The sequence below is a fragment of the Schistocerca americana genome, chromosome 4 (assembly GCF_021461395.2).
Source record: "Schistocerca americana isolate TAMUIC-IGC-003095 chromosome 4, iqSchAmer2.1, whole genome shotgun sequence".
NCBI lineage: Eukaryota > Metazoa > Arthropoda > Insecta > Orthoptera > Acrididae > Schistocerca > Schistocerca americana.
In genome coordinates this window covers 615,583,515-615,596,435 of record NC_060122.1, presented here as the reverse complement: position 1 = coordinate 615,596,435, position 12,921 = coordinate 615,583,515, and the positions used below count along the sequence as shown (strand labels likewise).

Here is a 12,921-nt window from a genome sequence, read left to right as displayed (position 1 = left end):
TGTTGTTCTAACCAGCAAGGGTTTCTCGTCTGAAACTCGGCTGTGGACTGTCTGTTTCGGGACCAAAAATCGGGCCCTTATATATCCTTACAATAATAGGTGCTGAAACTACACATTGCTCGAAATTAAATTTACAGAAATTTCAATTTAAAACTTACCTCATTAAATTAACTGAATACACTGAAAAATTTGTTCTTATTAACAGTTTCTTCTACTGCAAGAGTTAAGCCGAATTATGTGTTTAAATGATGAAATTAACATATTTAGATATATGAGCAATACTTTTGACAAAACTGCTAATTACTTTGGAATTAATGAAGGACTGGTTTTGCTAACATGTTTTTGAATAGACCCAAATAGATCCTTTAAGAATGCTATTGTTTCATCTCCCAAATGTTTATAATTACCACAGAATTTATATTTGTATATATGTCAGCAGTAGAAGTTAAGTTACGAAACAATTACTGATTTCACCCTATAACAAAAGATACTAACTAGGAATGGTTGAAATAAATTAGAAAATCAATTACGTACATAAAAATAAGCACAAAATTAGATCTGATGTTATATTCTATAAGACTAAGGGCCAACCTTTTTCTTTTATGAAAATGCAGATTATACTCGCGTATGAATTTTAAGGAGGCAGATGGCAAAACAACAGGGAAAGTAAAAATATCCCAGCTTGCTTCGTCACACACTCACAGGAATTTCTTATCCAATCTCACATTCTACTCGCATGGATGGCCACAGCCTAACTGCGGCAAACAGTAAACATGACCATCCAGTTGCCAAAGTTGCTGCACACCACAACACAAATGACTTCAACAGCTGCTGCACAATGCGAGCCATCTGATACTGTTTTCCAGCACAAGTTTCTCTGAACCATGCAGATGGTAATTATCTCTCCAGCATTTTGTGTGCTCTTGCAATCCCCCTGGCCGAAACCTCCACCAACCTGTTCACAATGACTCACCTTACTGTTTCCCTTCTATCCACACCACTCCTTCTCCATCCACATCGTGCACTGCACCCCCCCCCCCCCCCCAAATATGTGGGTCTCCCCCTTCCACATTTTCAATCTCTCTGCCTTTCTTTCCTGCCTCCATCTTCACTCCCCCCCCCCCCCCCCCCCCTCCAATCTCCCTCTTCCACATCTCGTTTTGTTTTACACTCTGTACTATTTTAAGGACTGTTGTGCAGCTGCAGAGTCATCTGTCTAAAGATCTGACTCTTTCCTACTATCCCCTCCTTGCATCCTTTTCTATCCCCTCCTTATCTCCATCAGTTCGGGCAACTGCTTGCAGTACTCAAATATCGATAATCAGTCTTGCCGTGACCATGGGATTGTGAGTTTTGGTGTGTGCATGGTTGTATATGTACTTGTGCTAGAAAAAGAGCTGGTGCTCAAAAGCTGGTGTGAATGCTGTTTTCTGTTGCGTGTTTCTGTGCTCCATGCATTGGTGCACCGTAGGTGAGTAATTGCAATTTCCTTATTTTACATATTGCTCCATCAAGGATTTTCCACTGTTAACTTAAAATTTTGATGTCTATATTACTACTTGCTTTGTGGAATACATCTCTACAGCTCTGAACACAGTATGGAGAGAATATTGGAGGCATCTCTCCAGGTCTCTGAATTACTACTGAATATCGAGATAGCAACAGTGTATTAATCTTTTATTCTTGTGTTCCAGATCTCCTAGTAGATTCTTTATTCAAACCAGGAGTAAAGTTGAATCCAGAACACAAGCCAAAATATATATACCTGCTGGCTTATGCTGCAAGTGTATGTGAAACATCCACCAGGAAAGGTCAGGTTCGCAAGAATATTAATAAAGATGAATTGAAGCCAACAATTCAGGCAATCGAAAAAGTCCATGGTATATGCAACATAAACAAAGGGTCGACTGAGCTCATTGCTGAACTTTCTACACTGTATCAGTGCATTAGGTATGTTAAAAAAAATTCCTTTTTTGCGATCAATAAGTTACACATTTTTTTCCAGTATTTGTTCTTACATTGTATTTACAATGTTGCATATGTGAGAATGCAAATGTTTAGGTTGTAAATTGTATCCAGAATGGGAATATCTGTTAAATTGGCCACATGCCCAGTATATGCTACCATCATAATTTAAGTCAAATAATGGAAAACCTGGAGCAGAATAACAACAATGTGAAAAGGATAGATTGCTATTCACCACACCACATAGGGGTGGTTTTGAGTGGCAGACAGGTGCAATAAAAATGGCCAGTAGCTGTTATTCAGTTATTACACTCCTGGAAATTGAAATAAGAACACCGTGAATTCATTGTCCCAGGAAGGGGAAACTTCATTGACACATTCCTGGGGTCAGATACATCACATGATCACACTGACAGAACCACAGGCACATAGACAAAGGCAACAGAGCATGCACAATGTCGGCACTAGTACAGTGTATATCCACCTTTCGCAGCAATGCAGGCTGCTATTCTCCCATGGAGACGATCGTAGAGATGCTGGATGTAGTCCTGTGGAACGGCTTGCCATGCCATTTCCACCTGGCGCCTCAGTTGGACCAGCGTTCGTGCTGGACGTGCAGACCGCGTGAGACGACGCTTCATCCAGTCCCAAACATGCTCAATGGGGGACAGATCCGGAGATCTTGCTGGCCAGGGTAGTTGACGTACACCTTCTAGAGCACGTTGGGTGGCACGGGATACATGCGGACGTGCATTGTCCTGTTGGAACAGCAAGTTCCCTTGTCGGTCTAGGAATGGTAGAACGATGGATTCGATGACGGTTTGGATGTACCTGCACTATTCAGTGTCCCCTCGACGATCACCAGTGGTGTACGGCCAGTGTAGGAGATCGCTCCCCACACCGTGATGCCGGGTGTTGGCCCTGTGTGCCTCGGTCGTATGCAGTCCTGATTGTGGCGCTCACCTGCCCGGCGCCAAACACGCATACGACCATCATTGGCACCAAGGCAGAAGCGACTCTCATCGCTGAAGACGACACGTCTCCATTCGTCCCTCCATTCACGCCTGTCGCGACACCACTGGAGGCGGGCTGCACGATGTTGGGGCGTGAGCGGAAGACGGCCTAACGGTGTGCGGGACCGTAGCCCAGCTTCATGGAGACGGTTGCGAATGGTCCTCGCCGATACCCCAGGAGCAACAGTGTCCCTAATTTGCTGGGAAGTGGCGGTGCGGTCCCCTACGGCACTGCGTAGGATCCTACGGTCTTGGCGTGCATCCGTGCGTCGCTGCGGTCCGGTCCCAGGTCGACGGGCACATGCACCTTCTGCCGACCACTGGCGACAACATCGATGTACTGTGGAGACCTCACGCCCCACGTGTTGAGCATTTCGGCGGTACGTCCACCCGGCCTCCCGCATGCCCACTATACGCCCTCGCTCAAAGTCCGTCAACTGCACATACGGTTCACGTCCACGCTGTCGCGGCATGCTACCAGTGTTAAAGACTGCGATGGAGCTCCGTATGCCACGGCAAACTGGCTGACACTGACGGCGGTGGTGCACAAATGCTGCGCAGCTAGCGCCATTCGACGGCCAACACCGCTGTTCCTGGTGTGTCCGCTGTGCTGTGCGTGTGATCATTGCTTGTACAGCCCTCTCGCAGTGTCCGGAGCAAGTATGGTGGGTCTGACACACCGGTGTCAATGTGTTCTTTTTTCCATTTCCAGGAGTGTAGATTAAGTCCTTCATTAGATGTAGACAACAAAATGTGCACACATATGGCCACTGTCATAGTTTAGTCATTTAAAACTTTATCACGGTTTAATTATTTGTATGCTAAGTGTCATGTCATGTGTAAAGAATAGATGCTGTTTTTAATCTGTCTCAGTGGGAGGTGGCATTTTAAAATTTCTTGTATTTGTTAGCACTGGTTTTTTGATGTGTGATGTTTAGACACTCTCAACGACGTTAGTAATGAATGTGGAGATTTTAATGGAATACTGAATGCTTGGAAGTACAGTGAAGGCTTTTACAGCCAATTATTGTAGTTACTAGTGAATCTTCCGGAATGTATGGTCATCGTCCCTGTAACTTTTTTGTTCCTGATGTTTCATCCAGAGCTGCCTTGGACATCTTCAAGCAAATCTGATAGTGTCCAATGAAGCTTTGGACGAAATGTCAAGAACAAAACATTTTCATGGACCACAACCATACAACCTGGATGATTCTCCAGTACCCGAAGCTTTGGGATTGCAGTGGATCATCATACATTTTGACCACAGTATTCAGCTGGTCACCTGCCAGTCATATTGAAATGAGGTTTTGCTGACTCACCTGCACTTGCAGTCACTAACTGATATATTGTGCTCAGCAGCTACTAACAACAGATTTCAACCAATAAGCCTCACAGGGGAAAGTAAACCCTTTGATGCTATATCATATGCTGTCTTCAAAACATTTCAGATTTTAGGAAGTCATAGCCTTGTCTAAGTAGCCGATTAATACTGTCGATCCATAGGCAGCACTATCAGGCAACATCACCACCACTTGAAGGTGATGACTATTGCTGTTTTGTAGGATTGTAAAATTTTACCGGTGTCGTCCAGAGCAATGCCAAAAAGTCTCAACAGTCATAGGTTTTCGTGTTTTATATTAATTCATTGCGTTCTATTCTACAATTATCAGTGTGAATCAGTATTGTGCAGTACAAAGTCGCTGTCTCCACTTTAGAGAGGTCTGTGAAATGATTATCTTTTATGGTTGTAATAAACTTCGTAGTAGATGTACTTAATTATTTTAGTTGTGGTGGTGTTCATCTATGACTGATTACTCAATAATTGGACATCTACATGCTTGCAATGTATCATGTACAAGAAATTAACATGTGCCATTCTACAGCTCAGAGTAAGGATACTTTTTCTACACACACACACACACACACACACACACACACACACACACACACACACACACACACACAGCTCTATCTTCAATAATGTTAGTGGACATAGTGCTTTATTTCAAGCATGTTCATTTCCTGGGGTGAAATGACAGTAGCTCACATGATCTTACTGACAGATACACATTTATAAAATTCTTTGCAAGGATAACATCATGTATTTTAGCTGTGAATACATTAACACATTCTAAACTGATCTCTTCACATCTAATATTTGGCCGTGAATTGGCATAATCTAGGTTTCTTTTAAATGACATTGCAAAATACAGAAATGAATACGCCAACATAGGCAACTTAAGAAAAAAAATATGTAAAGAAAGATGAATACCCATAAGAGGGTGCAGTAGACAATGGAACATCTTTCTCTTCATCAGGGAACATTAACCATGAAAAAATTATTAAATTTCTTTCTTAATGCACAGGTTGTATAATGTACGGCTGGTTCAATAGTACAGTGCATAGAGATGCACGGTTGTCCATGCACCCTCGCACACGCCACTCGCAGGTGACACTGCATATGCCACTGCATCATGCATTGGGGTGGGGGGCTGTGGTTACTCAAATGGGCATAGCCTAGTTGTATTTGTATTGAATTGTATGGAGCTGCGGACCTAGAAACGACGGAGAGACTTTGTCCCCGCCGTAGCCCTCAATGGTTCACAACCTGCACCACAGGCTACAGCAGTCCTCTCACCCCACCACCATCCCACACCGAACCCAGGGCTATTGTGCAGTTCGGCCCCCAGTGGAAACCCCCCCCCCCCTCCTCCCCCCTCCTCCCCCCCCTCCCATCTTCCTCTTTCCTTAGAGATGCACACATGACCAGGCTACTACTGACCGTGCATGATGGTCTGCACATATCTGAATAGAGACAGAATGCATATATAATTACTCTTTAAGTCACAAGTGAAAATGACGACATGAAAATTGCCTACAGTGTAAAATGTGGGAATGAAATACTCCCTTTACAGACAACTGAAACACTTGTGAGAGTGAGTTATCACATGTATTTCCATCTGGAAAGTACAAATCTTCTGTCAGTATCTTTTATTTCTGATATTGATTATCTGTATGTAGTATCCAGACTCTTCGCTTGTCAGCTTCCTATGCGATTTTTCCAATGGGCAACATGCTGCAAGTGTTATTAGTCACTTCTGATGTTTAATTGTAAGAAATGTTGCATTCTGACATTACATCTGTCATGATCTTGTTGCATGGTGGTACAATCTACATCTCCATGGATACTCTTGAGAATCACATTTAAGTGCCTCATGGAGAGTTCATCGAATCTCCTTCACAATAATCCTCTATTATTCCACCCTTGAACAGCATGCGGAGAAAACGAACACCTATCTCTTTCCACCTTGCGGGCTCTGATTTCCCTTATTTTATTATGAGGATTGTTTCTTTCTATGTAGGTCGGCTTTGATAAAGTATTGTAGCATTCAGAGGAGAAAAGTGGTGATTGAAATTTCGCGAGAAGATCCCACTGGAATGAGAAATGCCTTTGTTTCAATGATGTCCATCCCAAATCCCTTATATCTGTGACACTCTCTCGACTATTTCTCAATAATACAAAGTGTGTTGTACTTCTTTGAACTTTCTTGATGTACTCTGTTAATCCTATTGGGTGAGGATCCCACACCACGCTGCAGTACTCCGTAAGAGAGAGACAAGCTTAATGTAGGCAATTTCTGTAGTAGATCTGTTGCATCTTCTAAGTGTTCCTGCCAGTAAAAAGCAGTCTTTGGTTCACCTTCCCCACAACGTTTTCTGTGTGTTCCTTTTTAGATTTGATTGATTTATTGTGTAACCAAATTTTAATGGATTCTTTTTATCACTCATGTAGATAACCTCACACTTGTTATTATTTAGGGTCAATTGCCAATTTTCTCACCATACAGATATCCCATTTAAATTGTTTTGCAATTGGTTTTGATCTGATGACTTTACTAGATGATAAACAACAGTATCCTCTGCAAACAACCTAAGACAGCTGCTCGGATTGTCTCATAAATCGTATATGTAGACAAGGTACAGCAGAGGACAATAACACTACCTTGGGAAATGCTTGATATCACTTCTGCTTTACTCGATGACTTTATGTCAGTTAGTACGAGTTGTGACCCCTCTGATAGGAAATCCTGAAACCAATCGCATAACTGAGGCTATATTCCATAAGCATGCAATCCAATTACAAGCCACTTGTGAGATACGGTGTCAAAAGCCTTCTCGAAATCTAGAAACACAGAATGAATCTGAAATCCTTTGTCGATAACACTCAACACTTCTTGTGAGTAAAGAGCGAGTTGTGTTTCACAAGAATGGTGTTTTCAAAATCCATGTTGACTGTATATCAATAGACCATTCTGTTCGAGTAACTTCATAATGTTTGAACCCAATATGTGTTCCAAAATCCCACTACATACTGATGTTAATAATATGGGCCTGTAATTTAATGGATTACACCTATTGCCTTTCTTGAACATTGGAGTGACCTGTGCAACCTTCCAGTGTTTAGATACAAATCTTTTGTCGAAAAAGCTATTTTATATGATTACTGTGTACATGGCTACTGTATCAGTATCCTCTGAAAGAAACCTCATTCGTATATTATCTGAACCAGAACACTTGAGTTTATTAAGTGATTTAATCTGCTTCACTACTCTGAGGATATCTACTTCTAAGTTACTCATGCTGGCACCTGCTCTTAATTCAAACTTCAGAATATTTACTTCGCCTTCCTCGCTGAAGGAATTTCAGAAGGCTTTGTTTAATAACTCTGCTTTAACTGAACTGTCATTAATAGCGTTCCTCTTTTATCGTGCAGAGAAGGCAGTGATTGTGTATTGCCGCCAGCATACGTACAACCAGAAACTCTCGGGGTATTGAAGTCTGCACTAAATTTTGAGCTTCTGTAAAAGATTGCCAATCTTGGGGATTTTGCATTTTTTTAAATTTGATGTGCTTTTCTCATTGTTTTTTCAGTAATGTGCTGACCTGTTTTGTATATGAAGGGGGATCAGCCCTGTCAATACAATTTCTTTGAATTCAAGCCATATCTGGTCTGCACTTACGTTGTTAATTTGGATGGAGTGGAGATTATCTCTCAGGAAAGCGTCAAGCGAATTTTTATCTGATTTTTTGAATAGATATATTTTTCGAGGCTTTGGAAGTAACGGTATTCAGTCTCGCTACGACAGCTCTTTGTTTGCTAATCCCTGTATCTTATTAGCTGAGGATTTTTTGTTTCTAAGAGGTCAGGTATGTTTTCACAACCGTTTACTATTCACTTGGGCTCATGAACTAATTGTTCAAAATAATTTTCAGAGAATGCATTTAGCACAAGTTTGGATGATGTTTTATGCGTACCTTCAATTTAAATAAGTATTTCGCCAATATATCGAGGGTAAATTTGAAGTCACCACCAATTATAATTGTATAAGTAGGGTATGTGGTTGAAATTAGACTCAAGTTTTCTTTGAACCTTTCAGCATTTATATCATCTGAATTGAGAGGTTGGTAAAAGGTTCCAATTATTATTTTATACCGGTTGCCAGAAATTAACTCTGCCCACACTGACTCACAGGATCTATCTACTTCAATTTCATGACAAGATAAACCACTTGTAGCAGCAACAAAAACGCCAAAGCCAACTGTGTTTAGTTCTCTCGCAAAAATTTCGGTTGAACTTATGTCTGGCTTTAGCCAGCTTTCAGTTCTTTATGTTAGCACTTTGAGCTCTGGTACTTCTTCAACACAGCTACGACAATTTACAACTGCTACACCAATTGTTCCTAGATCTACATTCTTTCTAAAACCAACCTCAACTGTTTGAGACTGAAGCCCTTTTTGCATTTCCCTGAGACCCTCTAACCTTTTTTTTTAAAAAAAAAAAAAAAAAAAAAAAAAAAAAAAAAAAAACAGTCCACGTCATGCAGTCCCTGCTACCCATGTAGCGTGTAATGAACTTATGACCTATTTAGTGGAACCCGAAACTCCACTGCCCAATGGTTCAAGTTGTGGAATCTGCAGCCTACACGGTTGCAAAACTGCCTGCGCTTTTGATTCAGACCCTCCAGTCAGCTCTGCACAAGAGGTCTGCAATCGATCCTGTCGACTGTGGTGCAAATGATGAACTCTGCTTTCATCTCGCAAGCAAAACAAGCAACCTTTACCACTTCTGATAGCCACCCAAAATCAGAGAGTATCTCTTCCAATCCAAAGCGACACACATGTGAGCCACCAGCTGCAGTTGGCTGCACCCTGTGCTCCTCATGGCATCTGGAAGGATCTGTTCCATATCTGGAATGATTCCAACTAGTATACACATTGATTTTCTTCCGTGCCTTGGCAACCATGTTCCTAGGGATCCCCATAATGTGCCTAAAATGGAGCTCCCATCTTCCAGCAATCCCACCCTCTGTGACTGCTTGGATCTTCCAGGCTGAGAGGATTCCTCTGAAACAGGACAAACAACTCCATCTGACTGTGGGATAGTGTCAGTTGCAGACAGCACCTGGAACCTGTTTGTCAGAGTAATGGAAGAGGTCTTAAGTTCGGCCCTCTAGGAAGTCTTTCACTGCCTGCCACTCCCCAATGCAATGTCCCACTTGATCACAGGTGAGGGAGGTGTCAGTCAGCATGAGCAGTAACTGGGCTGGTCACTGTTGTGCACCAATCAACAGACCTGTGGGTCATGCTGGACGTCCATTTGGTCCCCACAGCTGGCACACAACATATAATACCCATCCACTACAGCCTCAAGCTGTGTAACCGAAGCCAACACAGCCTGGAGCTGAGAGCATAGTGTCACCAACTTTACTCGCATCCACTTGCAGCAACCACAGTCCCTATCCGTACTAAAGATCGTGGAAAATTACACTACACAGACAACAAGGACTATTGATATGCGCAGCGGAACTCTGCTGTAGACACTGATGAAAACACCAGAACTGTGTCTAATAATTTAGATTAACATGCAGAGATTCGGAAACTAGCCTACCGTAGCACACAGGTGAGACTAAATAATTCGCTCCTGATAACTTGTAAAATGTCACAAAAACCGCGAGAACTGTGACTGTTAAATATATATGTACCTGGAGAATACTGCACTGTTTATACGTGTTTTGTTTAAATGTTAGTATTTTTCTTAAGCAAATTAATAGTTGAAAGCTGCAGGGAGTAAGTGGGGTGTTCATATAGGGACAAAGAATTGTAACACGTGTCTCCGTGCTTCCAGTGATTTACTCCATTTCAAACGTCTTCTGGTTGTAAAAACTGTCACTTTCTTATTGACCTAGACAATTGTTTAGATTCTAAAACAAGAGTTTTGAAACAGTGGCTCAAGGGATTAGAAAGTGTGTAAAGTGTTGTTCCAAGCATATTACCTCTCATCCTTCATTGTAACGCTCCATAACACAATAGTCATTTCAGATCTTGCAGGCTACGCTTTCAGCTACCAATGAGTGTTTTCAGTGTTATGCGGAATTGTGTTTGGAGTGAGATATTATAACCTAAAGTGTGAGGAGAAAATCACTCACATCAGACCTCACTTAGTGACCAGTGACCATACATCAGAATAGAAAGTTTGAGAGGAAAACACCTACTGAAATTCACAACACTCTACTTTATATATATATATATATATATATATATATATATATATATATATATATATATATATATGTGTGTGTGTGTGTGTGTGTGTGTGTGTGTGTGTGTGTGCGCGCGTGTGCGGGGGGGGGAGGGGGGGGGGGAATCTCTAATGGGTTGAAGCACAGTGTCACAATGGCCTTCCCATTTCATTTAAGGCCAGGCAAGTGCTGAAGATGACCCAAAGAGTGGCTGTCTGGTATCTGCAACATAATGCACTTCTATTATCATTATTAATAATATTTTGAATGGAGATTGTTGCAAAACAACCAAAGAAATTGCAAATAAGGCAAAAATGTCTATCTCTTCAGTGTATCAGAAAATTTACAGAAAAGAAAAGTGCTGCAAAATGGGTTTTCCTTCATCTGAGTGAAGAGCAAAGTGCATTTCATTTAAGGCCAGGCAAGTGCTGAAGATGACCCAAAGAGTGGCTGTCTGGTATCTGCAACATAATGCACTTCTATTATCATTATTAATAATATTTTGAATGGAGATTGTTGCAAAACAACCAAAGAAATTGCAAATAAGGCAAAAATGTCTATCTCTTCAGTGTATCAGAAAATTTACAGAAAAGAAAAGTGCTGCAAAATGGGTTTTCCTTCATCTGAGTGAAGAGCAAAGTGCATATTGCAAGAGGGTCACACAACAATTGCTTCAACTCTAGGAGGGAGTGGAAGGTCAGTTGTTAAAATGGATTGTTGCCATAGATGAAACATGGATTCGTTATTTTGAGCCAGAATTGAACTTTGATTCCTCCCAGTACAAACATCCTGAGCCTCCTTGGTCAAAAAGATAACAGACATTCCTGCAAAATGTTTTGTGGCCAAAAATTCACTGAAGAAGATCTGATACTTTTACAGCTGGAGTGATCACTGTGCATGATTAAGCACAACGGCTTATTGCTGAACCAGTATGTAGAACATATAGAATTATGGATGGGAAATACTTCGCCATTCAGTCTAAAATCTTGACTTTTGAGCCCACCAGATTTTGATTTTTTCCAAAACTAAACAAAACACTCGGAGGGCAACTTTTTCAGACTATTGAGGAGGCTTATGATGCAGTGATCCAAGTAATCAGCTAGATCAACAAAGATCGCTTCATAATGGGAATAAAAGACCTGCTTATTGAGAAGAATGAAGACTACATTAAAGACCAGCAAAGTCATTTTATGGAATAAAATAAGAATTGAACCATAATTTCATTGTCTGTTCTTGGATTTGGAGGTTGTGTGTCTTTATAAAAAAGCTCAAGGTTTTTGTTCATTTCTTCTTCTTCGTCGGCACTACAGGCCTTGGTGGGCCTTGGCCTCCTCAACAATCTTCCTCCATATCTCTCTTTTGTCAGCTTTTTCCTTACATCCATGGATCCCCATCTTGGCAAGGTCAGCCAGCATATCTAGCTTTTGGTCTGCCCTTTCTTCTGGTGGAATACAGTCCGGCATTCATTATTTGTTTGGGCATCCTGTCTTCCGTCATCCTCTCCACATGTCCTAACCAACGTATTCTTTGACATTTGATAAATTTCGCTGTATCTTCCCCTTGTATAAGCCCCTGTATTTCATGGTTGTATCTCACTCTCTGACCTTATGCCTCTCTCACAGGCCCATAGATTTTTTTGTAAGATTTTTCTTTCAAATGCCCTTAGGCTGTTAAGGTCTGCTTCTGTCACTGACCACATTTCTGATCCATATGTGGTAACAGGTCGCACAAGGGAATAGTATACTCTTAAATTAATTGTTCTTGTAATTAGATTCTTTAGTATCTTTAAGATTGCATAATAGGCTTTGTTTCCTGCTTGTATCATTTCTTTAATACATTTTCTCATACTATTATCATTGGTTGGGAGGATACCTAAATAATGGAAGCATCTAACAGCTTTGAAGCATTTATCAGAGATCTTCAGGTTCTGTGGTGTTCTTCTAGCTTCAGAATTGGACATAACCATATATTTTGTCTTGCTTTCATTTACAGTAAGCCCAATTCTTGTTTCTTGTGCTTCCATTTGTCCATTTATTTCTTTAAGCGATGTTACATCCCTTGCCACGATGGCAGTATCATCTTCATATGTGCATATCTGGCTGGACTTAATCACTATATGCAGTGCTAAGTTAAACAGGACTGCAGAGAGGCCATCACCTTGTTTTGCTCCATCCTCAAAGTCAAACTGCCTGGTCATTCAGTTATTCACTTTTACTTTTGTATCCTTCATGGTTAGCTTGATTAACCTTCTCAGTTTATCACAGATGCCCAATTCTTTCAGCCCTTTATACAATGCTGGTCTATTAATACTTCCGAAAGCTTTGTTAAAGTCAATGAATAGAAAGTGGAGAGCTATATCATTC

General features: G+C 41.2%; 1 protein-coding gene across 1 annotated transcript in view; it reads left to right on the top strand.

Annotated features, from left to right (window-relative positions):
- The window catches only part of LOC124613232 (negative elongation factor D), a 200,659-nt gene that overhangs the window by 83,053 nt on the left and 104,685 nt on the right, over positions 1–12,921 (top strand). Inside the window, exon 11 of the mRNA XM_047141906.1 lies at positions 1,695–1,950. Within this exon, the coding sequence (XP_046997862.1) occupies positions 1,695–1,950 (256 nt within the window). The remainder of the gene's footprint in view (positions 1–1,694; positions 1,951–12,921) is intronic.